Source organism: Anthonomus grandis, chromosome 10 (genome assembly GCF_022605725.1).
Source record: "Anthonomus grandis grandis chromosome 10, icAntGran1.3, whole genome shotgun sequence".
Classification (NCBI taxonomy): domain Eukaryota; kingdom Metazoa; phylum Arthropoda; class Insecta; order Coleoptera; family Curculionidae; genus Anthonomus; species Anthonomus grandis.
The window spans coordinates 21563318-21575684 of NC_065555.1; the positions used below are offsets into that span (position 1 = coordinate 21563318).

Sequence of the window (12367 nt, forward strand, 5' to 3'; positions counted from 1 at the left end):
CAAACAAAACATTATCCTCTTTTCCTTTTCACTCACAGTTGGGGAACCTACAACAAACTCGCTCCTCTGCTCAAAAATGGCTACAGCATGTATATGTTTACAAAGTACTGTTTAGACAGAATTTTCTGGACACTCACATCTGTATTTATGAAAACATATTTTACAGATGTTACAGTATCCAGTGCGACATTGCTCATCACATAGTTCATGACAAGACACAACATAGAACTTACCACTTACCGAAACACTTTGTACTTTAAATTTTCCAAATTCCAAAAATTCTACCTTACCATTCATTTTTTCTGCTTTGTTATGGGCTTCTATTACAATTTTATGCTGATAGCTATTTGAGTTTGGTCTTGTTGACATGTTTCTTAAATGCGAATGCTTCCCCCAGACTTCTCACTTTGCACGCGCTATTAAATCCTAAAAGTAAACACAACAAAACATACTTATGTATGTTTGATAATGATAACTAAGACTTTGTACAACCTGATATCACTCCTGTTGCAATTGTAAAATATGTGTTCTTCTCCATTCTTAAACTTGTTTCGGGTCTGACAAGCATAATCTACTTCCCTATTATCTTGTGCCCTCCAAGATGTGAATTCTTCAAAATTTCTAAAATTTAAAATTGATTCTTTTACAGTTATATGGTGAATATCCATAGATGCCATAATTGTCTAACAGACAGCAACAAATAAGTGCAAATATTGGTTTAAGTGGAAGGAAATTATGCACTAAGAAACACTGGCAAGTTTATTGAAAGGTAATGAAACTCAAACGCTAAATTGTTTGTTTTTGAGCCCAAAACCAGCACAGATATGGATTGTATAGATAATGGAGTAAACACTCAACACTATATACAATGAATTTTCACTCAAATAGTCGCAAAGTTGATATAATTGTTGATAATTAAATCAATTATTAGGAAGCAAGCAAAGCAAATAAAATCTGCAATATAGGTTAAGTTAAACCATAGAGTAATTAAAAGTATAATTAAAATTTAATATTTATTTCTCTATGAGTTAAACAAAACCAATGCCTTGATTTTTCAATTTCCGTAGCTAATCGGCAACGATATTTGACGTACGAACTTTCACGAAAGGATCAGCAGTGCTGCTCCACTCTCAATTTCTCTGATTGGCTGGGCATATTTGTATTTTAACGTATGCTAGTTTTGACACAGTCCTCGCCTTGATGCCCAGCAAGTCAGTTATAAAACTGGTATTATGGAGACCATCATATCGGATATTCCATTCTTTCGAAATATTATTAAAAAGTTATAGGAAACCAGAGTATATGAAAAAGAACTGTTCAATTTTGTATTAAAGTTCAAAAAACTTTACCCCAAAATTATGTTACCTCATCAATTTTGAAGCCTAAGGCTTAAGAATTAATGAAAAAATAAACCCAAGTCAAAGTATAGGATCATAAGATCTTTAATTCCCCATACTACAGCGTCGTGGAGGTTTGTAAAGAAAAGGTTTTACTTCATAGATTTAAAATATTAACACACGAATTATTGAGAAGAATATAAAGGAGCATTAGAGCTACAAGCCAATCAATTTGTAATGTACAGGGTGGCCAGATAAGAATGCAAAGTGCTGTATTTTGGAAACTATTCGTCATAGAGACTTGCGGTAAAAAACTTTATTACTAAAGTGGCTAAAAAAATATCGTGGAAAATATTTTCAGATTTCCAAGATGGTCGCCAGGGGGCGTAACCGCCATCTTAAACTTTTTAAGTGATTTTTCACTGAAATCTACCCAGTAAATGTTAAAAAAAAATATATGCTTTTTAAAGCTCAGCTTTACTCGAGTAATTTTTGTTTAACACTTTGTGACGTATCTATTAAAATAAAGTGGTGGGGGGCAATTCAATGTTATCTTAAATAAACAGCTGTAACTCCTAAACGACTGAACGGATTTTAACAAACTTGGTCTCGTTGGGAAAACATTTATTGCTTCATCAAATCCGTCTTATCTGTGATATGTCTAGTTCTTAGTAATGCCGCTAGAGCGCGTTTTTTGATCTAATAACAGAAAATTGCAAAATTCTCTAAAAAGTTAAATGCAATAATATGATTTTTTTTATGAAAATGTAGTGAAATGATAGCTAAATAGGCCAGTGAAAACCGTATCTTGATATCTTGTTTGTAGCCTGAAATATCGAAGAAAGAATATCTAGTTATCATATAATTTTAATAAGACGCTATTACACCGATATTTATTGTTATTTATTTGTCTTTTTTCAAGGTTCAATGATAAAATGTCTTAATTTAATAATTTTTAAATAATTAAAATATTCTTTGAACAAAAAATAAAAAAAAAACGCGTAGGGGCATAATAATCAATGCATATAAAATGCAAGTGCAAGGTAGGCAGAATATTGAAGAGTAGGCCATGGAGGAAAAAAGAAATGCCTAAAATTAACTTGTCAATAAATATTAAAATTAGGCAGTGCAATTTGTGTTCGTTGCACACATAAGTAAAGCGTTAAAACTATTAAAATGCCTTTTACTAATGATGAAGCTGTCGATATGATATATATATCTATTATATATTTTGAATGTCTTCAAAACGCGGCATTGGCTCAAAGGGTATACATAGCTCAATATCCAAATCGGCGTTTACGCGATGCGAGAATTTTTCCGTGTTTAGTCAATAACACCTCTACAAAAGGACAAAGCGCTCCAAAAAATTTTGCTCGTGACGTCACGCGTTTGGGCCATGCACTTCGGGTTGATTTTCAGGTGAATTCGGCTGTTGACGCTGCCGTTGTTCGTCCGCGGAAGGCTGCCTGCAACGCTGCCAGACTTTGCAGATTGCCGTGAACATTAGGATGCTCTATTACTATCTTAAAATAATTAAATCTATATCTTTAACTGCTCTTACTTTACAATTTAGTTAAAAAAAAAGAGTTCATCCTTATTTCTCTTTTCATAATTTAAACTTCCATTTTTTCAAATTTTATCATTTATCTATAAATATACCTTATTACTTGCCAATAGGAGTTCTTTCTATATAAATCTGACAGCGGCGCATCTAATAGTTGTGCCACCTGATGAAATGAGAGGTTAGGTTGTTTATATTTATGTTCTGTTGTTGCCGGTATTTCTGACGAGATCCGCAGTAAACATTAGCTCATTTTTGTGTTTTTTTTCTAAAATCAGTTTATTTCCGCGAAACGTGTATGTATATCTATGTAAACTCTTCGCGTACTTTTAAATCGCAAAATCGTACTTTCGGACTAGAAAAATCCTCTGAAAAACCGGGTCTCCGGCGCCCCGCGGTTTTATTTGTTTATATCAGACTTTAATAGTTCAGTTCGTGTTTAATTTAATGTTTTTCTCCTAGTTCGGCTTGTAGTTTATACCAGGGTGTAAATATGCCTTAAATGTGTTGTGTTCCGGGTTGTAACGGAAACTATAAAAACGGACCTAAAGTGCATGTCTTCGGTTTTCCCAAGGATATACCTAAATCTAAGGGGAAAATGGGTAAAAGCCATACACAGAGATGACTTTGAGCCCACAAATAACACCAAAGTATGTGAAGCTCATTTTCCTGAAGGTAGTATAATAAAGAGTACTTTATTATACGTTTTATTATACATATTAAGTTCAAGATTCCAACACAGGTAAAATTTTTACAATAGAATTACTAAAACCATGACTGAAACTTTTGAAACTTTTTTATATAGCGAGCCAGTTTCTGTTTTAACATCAAAATTTAAAACTCCATATACTTCCCATAGTTTAGATGATTTATATGCAATACTTGAAGCAATAGACCTTACTATTATTACCCTGCCTTTGGAGGAAAATGTTACCAATAATGACAATCCTGACTGTGACTTAAATCCAAATACTGCTACCGAGACTGCTACCAATACCCTTGGCAATACTATTCTCGATCATGCCAAACCATCAAATGACATAAATAAAATGAAATGTGTGTTCCATTTTGTGTCAAACATACTAAAAAGTTTTGAAAACATTGAAGACAACAAAATAGTGCTTTGTTTACAACTGCAAAGGAAAGGTACAGATATTCAAGTAGTACAATAATTTTGACTTCTATAATCTATACTATTAGTCCTCATGCATACAAGTATTTAAGAGATTATGGATCCCTAATTTTACCACATCCTCAAACTATAATGGGTATTTGTAAACACATGACCGATCCCCACATAGATGAAAAAAAAAATGTTTTTAACTTATGCCTGAAATGTGTTTAGTTTACTAAAGGATCATGAGAGATTTGTGACACTCTTTTTTGATGAAATTCATATTGACCCTTACATGGACTATAAAGGCGGTAATATCACTGGAACATCAGTCAATAATAAGTCTCTAGCTTCAACGGCATTTACTTTTATGATTACAAGTGTGTGTTCCAGCTTTAAGGAAGTAGTTCACATAGCTCCCATCTCCAAAATTACATCAGACATACTTTATAATTTTATTAAGACAATTATTGAAAATTTAGAGGAGATTGGGTACATAGTTTTTTAATAGTGTGATAATAATGCCATTAATGGGAAAGCCATTAGTCATTTTTCAACTGCAGACCAACTTAGCATTGTTTATCCTCATCCCATAGATAATCAGAGACCATTATTTTACCTATTTGACACAGTTCACTTACTTAAATGTGTATTTAATAATTGGCTTAACTCTAAACCAGACTAAAAATTTTATTTTCCTGATTTTGACACCTCGAAGAAAAAATGTGCTTCTTTTTCTGCAATTAAAAAATTACATGACCTGGAGTATACCTAAGCTTTTTAAGCTTTTAAAGTCAATATATGTATTTATGTGTATATAATAACATTTTTTTATACTTAATGGTATAAAAAAATACCTAAATACGTATGTTGAATTTTGGTGCAGATGTAGGGGAGTTGGGAGTCTGCATTTAATATTACACCATAATATTTAACCTGACATTCAACCAGAACTAAAACATACCTTTAAATGTTTCCTGAACTCTATTCTATTCCTAGCATTTTTTAAAATAAGCCAAATATTGAGATATTAGCATATGAAATCCCTTGGTTTTTAAAAATCGGTGGCCCACATCGATGACGTCACGCGCCAAGCACTAAGGCCTTGTCTTTGAGTAGGTGTTGGTTTAGTGCGAAATTTGCGTAATACTGGTAGCTTTCAACAAACAGGGAACAAGGGAAGACAATATTATTAATGTCTTAGCATACGTGGAATTCAATCCCCACGTTAGTATGAGAGCAATGTCTGATTCACTCTATTCTAAATATTTTAAAGGATCACAACTAAATTTTTATGTCACAGAAAATACTACTTTACATATTTCGCTATGTGTTTTTTCAAATTTTTAGATTGCGCCCATATCATATGGTTTTACATCAAATCTTGAATCACGGAAACTTTGACCGACGGTTAGATTATTGTCATTGGATATTGGGCAGCATTAGGGAAAATAAAGAATTTTTATCCGAAATTCTTTTAGGTCACTTTTAGGAGTGATGGAAACATTTGCATAATATACAATATTGGTGTGACAACAATCCTCACTGGTTGCGGGAAGTCCAACATTAAGGCCATTGGAGTCTCAATGTGTGGTGTGGCATTTTGGACGAAACTATTATAGGTCCCTATTTCTTTGATCAACCACTAAATGGTGACGTATTTCTTGATTTTCTGGTAAACCATTTGACTCTTTTATTAGAAGATATACCACTGCAATTACGACAAAATATGTTTTTGCAACTAGACGGTTGCCCAGCACATTTATCAAGAAATATGCAAGAACATGCAGATTTAAGATTTCAACAGAGGTGGATTGGGCCAGGAAGTCTATTTCCTTCCCAGACCTCACCTGTTTGGAATTATACCTATGGGGTCGGTTGAAAGATATTGTTTACCAAATTAAACCAACAACTAGAGACGACATGAAAATAGGAATATAAAAAGCCATTTACAGCCTGTCAAGAGCAGAAATTGAAGCTGCTGTAATGTCCACGCGTAAGCGGCTCCAACAATGCATTAAGTTTGATGGAAGACAGTTCGAGCATTTAAGGAGGCATTAATTTTATTTCAAAATCGGTCATTTTTGTTATTATGCCCATACGCGTTTTTTTAAAAATTTTTTGAACAAATAATATTTGAAAATTATTAAATTAAAACATTTTATCATTAAACCTTGAAAAAAGACAAATAAATAACAATAAATATCGGTGTAATAGCGTCTTATTAAAATTATATGATAACTAGATATTCTTTCTTCGATATTTCAGGCTACGAATAAGATATCAAGATACGGTATTCACTGGCCTATTTAGCTATCATTTCACTACATTTTCATGAAAAAAAATCATATTATTGCATTTAACTTTTTAGAGAATTTTGCAATTTTCTGTTATTAGATCAAAAAACGCGCTCTAGCGGCATTACTAAGAACTAGACATATCACAGATAAGACGGATTTGATAAAGCAATAAATGTTTTCCCAACGAGACCAAGTTTGTTAAAATCCGTTCAGTCGTTTAGGAGTTACAGCTGTTTATTTAAGATAACATTGAATTGCCCCCCACCACTTTATTTTAATAGATACGTCACAAAGTGTTAAACAAAAATTACTCGAGTAAAGCTGAGCTTTAAAAAGCATATATTTTTTTGTAACATTTACTGGGTAGATTTCAGTGAAAAATCACTTAAAAAGTTTAAGATGGCGGTTACGCCCCCTGGCGACCATCTTGGAAATCTGAAAATATTTTCCACGATATTCTTTTGGCCACTTTAGTAATAAAGTTTTTTACCGCAAGTCTCTATGACGAATAGTTTCCAAAATACAGCACTTTGCATTCTTATCTGGCCACCCTGTACAGGTTAATTAAATGTACCGGGTGTACAGCTAAGAGAGGTCGCCGGCCATATCTGAGTAACTACTCATCCCACAGCGTAGGGAAAAAAATATTTCAGATAAAAGCGGCAAAGAGAAATTGGTGGAAATTATTTACAAGTTCGTACGATAACTGCTAGGGGGCGTAATACAACATTGAAATAGAAAAAATTGGTTTTATTGAAAATATTCAAAGTAAATCCTAGAAAAGAATGCTGCCATTTAAAAGTATTATAAATTCTAAACATTTTTTATTTCAAACTTTTTTTTCTAATTTGTCAAATAATAGGTGGGGGAAGGGTTGAATATTTATATCTAAAATTCTTGATAACTTTGGATTGGTCTAACGAATTTCAACGAGCTTACTTTTGTTTTAAAGGATAATTATTAGGCTTTTATGTGGTATAATTACTTAGCCGTTTTAGTTGTTTTGTTGAGCGTTAGAGGGCGGTTTGTTTTAATTTGTACTCAGCGATTTTCTAACAAATGTTAAATACAACGATATAATTTTTTTTCACTTAAGCTAAAAGAGCATGAAAAAACATAAAAACTGGCGCAAACCGCAACTCGATATCTTATTTTATTCCGAAATTATAAAAATGTTTTTGAACAAAGAAATCTGTCGCCGCGCTGGCATTATTGCGTCACATAGTCAATAGTAAGCTTTGGAAACAAATAAATTTGATACATATTTTCGGGGCCATGATAAAACGTTTATGATTGATGTCAAATGTAACGTCGAAGACAGATTTTGAAATCATCAAGTTTTTAAAAATGCCAAACGTAGCTAGCAGTGTATTTTGAGTTAATGCAAAATGCACGCATTGCAGCCCGTATATATGCCCAAAGATATCCTGACAGAAGACACAATAATCATAGAGTCTTTACCGGTTTAGCTACCAGGCTAAGAAATACTGAAATTATTCGCGGCAATCGAAGACAAGGCGAGGGCGCATAGAGGCAAACGTTATAAATATTTAGGCATATATTGAAATAAACCCTCAACTAAGCATCCGAAATATTTGAAGGGAATTGGGAGTGTCCCTCGACCCAGTAGAAAATATTCGGAAAGAGCACAGGTACCTATTTTTATTTGTTACAACACTAATAAGCATCCTATTATATTATATTTATTGTTTTTTACTTAAACTTCATCCATATCACGTGGTTCTGCACCAGGCGCTTCTCGAAAAAGACTTTGAAACAGACTCAATTTCTGTTATTGGCTGTTGAACATGGTTAGAGAAGATACCCGATTTATCTCGAAGATATTATGGACGGACGAGGCATCATTTAGCAGTGATGGTGGTGTAAACCTGCATAATTTGCATTATTGGGCAGAACAAAATCCCTGTTGGATTTGCGAGACTTAACACCAAGGCAGATGGACTGTAAATGTGTGGTGCGGAATTATTGGCGGAAAACTTATTGGTCCTTTCTTTTTCAATCAAACCCTTTCTGGAAATGTGTATTTAATTTAATTGCAAAATGATCTCCCGGTTACTGGAAGATGTTGATTTGGAAACAAGAGGACAAATAATTTTCCAACATGATGGTTGCCCTGCACATTTTGCCGTTCAAGTTCGTCAATACTTAACTAGACAATATCGTTTGTGGATAGGAAGAGGAAGTATTTTTCCTTGGCCTGCTCGATCCCCAGACTGACTGTTCTAGATTTTTATCTGTGGGGAAGGATTAAAGATTTAGTTTTTTTCACCCCACCCAAAACACACAACGACATGCAGGACCAAATACGCAATGCAATAAATTCCTTACCCACAGCATAAATCCAGACAGCGGTTCTGTCAACGACGCAACGACTTCGACTGTGTATTGAAAATGAAGGAAAACAGTTTGAGCATCTAAGACACCATTAAAAATGTAAAACAATTTATTTATTACAAAAATTTGAGTTCTGGAGTTTTATTTTTATTGTTCAAAAACAGTTTAATTAATAATTTCGGAATAAAATAAGATATCGACTTGCGGTTTGCGCCAGTTTTTATGTTTTTTCATGCTCTTTTAGCTTAAGTAAAAAAAATTATATCGTTGTATTTAATATTTGTCAGAAAATCGCTGAAAAAGTCCAAAATAACACAAACCGCCCTCTAGCGCTCAACAAAACAACTAAACCGGCTAAGTAATTATACCACATAAAAGCCTGATAATTATTTTTAAAACAAAAGTAAGCGCGTTGAAATTCGTTAGACCAATCCAAAGTTATCAAGAATTTTAGATATAAATATTCCACCCTTCCCCCACCTATTATTTGACAGATTAGAAAAAAAAGTTTGAAATAAAAAATGTTTAGAATTTATCATGCTTTAAAATGGCATCATTCTTCTCTAGGATTCACTTTGAATAAAACCAATTTTTTCTATTTCAATGTTGTATTGCGCCCTCTAGCGGTCATCGTACGAACTTATAAATAATTTCTAACGATTTTGCCGCTTTTATAAGAAATATTTTTTTCCCTATGCTGTGGGATGACTAGTTACTGAGATATGGCCGGCGACCTCTCTTAGTTGTACACCCGGTACGTAGACATGTATACTATACAGGGTGGCCATTTGAAAACGAAACAGAGCCTATTTTTGGGTCCCTCAGAACATTTGCGAAAAAATCCTCGGACTCGTCAATTTTTGATTCAAGGGGGAACCATTTTTTTGCTAGTTTCGCCCCGCTGAGGGCAAAGCCCTAGCGGGGGTGACAAGGGCCCCCAAAATTTTAAATGGAACGACCCCCCCAAGAGGGTGGTCACCTTATTTTGAAGGTATTTTTATGTGGATTATAACCCTAAAGTTTTAAATCGTTACTATTTGCCTAGTCGATACAGGGGCTAATAAAAGTTACAAAAACATGTCAACATTTTTTATGAAAAAAATGCTTGTAAATGTAGTAGTTAAATAAATACAACAAATTTTGTTTTCCTACATTGTGAACCGTACTTTCTGTTGTTTTTTTTAATACCCGTAGGTATCTATGCCAATTCTGCAAGGGAACTCTTGGTTATTGTTGAGACTGTTATTATAGCAACAATTTGAAGTTTAATAGTGGTTATCAATTACTGCTGTCAGATCATAGTGTGTCAAATAAATAGCTCTTTAAAGTTAGTTAGTTACAACATTGAGTGTGATAATGGCTTATTCACTTGCTGAAAGAGTTGAAATAATTTCTCTTTTCTTTGCGAACAATGAAAATGCTAATAGAACTGTATAGCTCTTTAACACACTACAACACCCTAATCGACAGGTCCATCGCAAGTACATTTTGGAATTGGTTCAAAAATTTAGGGAAACTGGGTCTGTGGCTAATAAAAAGCGCGAAATGGATAATCCAGTGGTGAATGAAGCTTCAGAAGTAGCTATTTTAGGCCATATTGTGCAAGATTCTACACTGACCACAAGGAAGTTATCAACCGTGTCTGGTATTAAGACAAGCAGCATTCAGAAGATATTAAAAAAAACAAGTTTCATCCGTACAAAATGCATCTCGTACAAGAACTAAACAAAGACGATTTTGATAGGCAAGTACAATTTTGTGAAACTATATCTGAACAAGCCGCCAATGATCCACACTTTCTATTTAATGTATGTTTTTCTGACGAATGCTCCTTTTTCCTAAACGGTACTGTGAATCGTCACACCTGTCGCTATTGGGCTGATTCAAATCCCAGAATATTTTGTGAGGTGCATACACAACATCCTGAAAAATTAAATGTTTGGGCTGGCATTTTTGGTAAACATATCGTAGGCCCCTTTTTTTACCTGGCAATTTAACAGGAGAGATGTACCTGGAGTTATTAGAAAATACAATTCATCCAGCATTAGTGGAGATACTAGAAAATAACAACGAGTACTTGGAAAATCGTCTAGTATTTCAGCAAGATGGGGCGCCACCCCACTATGCTGCAAGGGTTCGTCAATATTTGGACCAAACGTTTCCAGGACAATGGATTGGAAGAAGAGGAGCTATTGAATGGCCTCCTCGTTCCCCGGACTTAAGCCCGTTAGATTTTTTTATGGGGCCATTTAAAAACTAAAATTTATGCTAGTCAGCCAACATCGCTTGACCATTTGCGACAAAGAATAATTGATGAATGTCGTCAAATCACCCCAGAAATTTCGCAAAATGTACGGGAAAGGTTTGAACAAAACCTGTATTATTGTATAGAAGTCGAAGGCCAATATTTTGAACATTTACTTGATTGATTTTATCTTTAAGCCCTTTATTTAAAATTATACTTTTTAATATTTTTTTGTAACTTTTATTAGCCCCTGTATCGACTAGGCAAATAGTAACGATTTAAAACTTTAGGGTTATAATCCACATAAAAATACCTTCAAAATAAGGTATCACTCGACCCCCCGTTCCATTTAAAATTTTGGGGGCCCCTGTCACCCCTGCTAGGGCTTTGCCCTCAGGAGGGCAAAACTAGCAAAAAAATGTTTCCCCCTTGAATCAAAAATTGACGGGTCTGAGGATTTTTTCGCTAATGTTCTGAGGGACCCAAAATAGGCTCTGTTTCGTTTTCAAATGGCCACCCTGTATGTTCAACTGTATACTATATTCAATTACTTTTTTTTATTATCTATTATTGAGAACTGACTTTTGTTATAATAAAAGAAACATACACTTTGTCTTATTTGATCAATTGATTCAACTTGTGCCTATTTTATTAGAAAGTATATACTTTGGCATGTTTATGCTATAAATAAATAATATGCGTATTTCTTTGCATTTTCTCTTTTTGATTCCATCTCGCATTTAATAAATATTTTTTTAATCTATCTGAATTCTTTAGGTATTCCGAAAACTAGATATGATAGGTGGAGCTTGCTTGTCATCCAATCCTTGTTTGCGGTAATTATTTTTATATCCATGAAGCAGCTTTGGTTGGAGATGGCTTTAAAGAAACAAGAGTCCCGATATTCCTCGATTTACATCGATCCCTTAAAATCAGAGACAGGTAACCTCTTTAGTTCAAGACCAACTACGAGTTATATTTTTCTAGACTAGATTTTTTTTCTAGCTTACGGAATTTGGAGTTACGCAGTTATGATGAGAATAAAGCAAAGTTTATTAAATATTTGTTACATGTGGTGGATTTGGTTGGTTGTTGCTGCCATGATCCGAATGGGCTTTTGGGATACCAGTAACATTTTAAGAATTACTTTTGTCGCTTTTGGGTTGATATTCATAATAGGATTTCAGGTATGAATTGAATATAAATTTTAATAAATATTGTTTAAATATTTAGCTATTTCGAGTGACCGAAAATAAAAAATTTAACTACAGAATAATACAGAGGGCATGGGATAAAACATTAATTTAAGGGATTTAAAGAATACGTTATTAAAAAATAAAATAAAAAAATATTATTTTCCCTTGTTTAAAAAATTGTCCTTTGATTGTTGTTTCCATTTAATTGAAAACGCCGATGATATCCCCCTATATCACCAGTGACCTTGTTGTCTTTCCG

At 33.7% G+C, this 12367-nt stretch overlaps 1 protein-coding gene across 3 annotated transcripts in view; it reads left to right on the forward strand.

The window, feature by feature from the left end:
• The window catches only part of LOC126741170 (piezo-type mechanosensitive ion channel component-like), a 213716-nt gene that overhangs the window by 30214 nt on the left and 171135 nt on the right, over positions 1-12367 (forward strand). For all 3 annotated transcript variants that reach the window (XM_050447517.1, XM_050447518.1, XM_050447519.1), the window contains 2 exons: positions 11690-11854; positions 11918-12099. In XM_050447517.1, coding sequence (XP_050303474.1) covers positions 11690-11854; positions 11918-12099 — 347 coding nt within the window. The remainder of the gene's footprint in view (positions 1-11689; positions 11855-11917; positions 12100-12367) is intronic.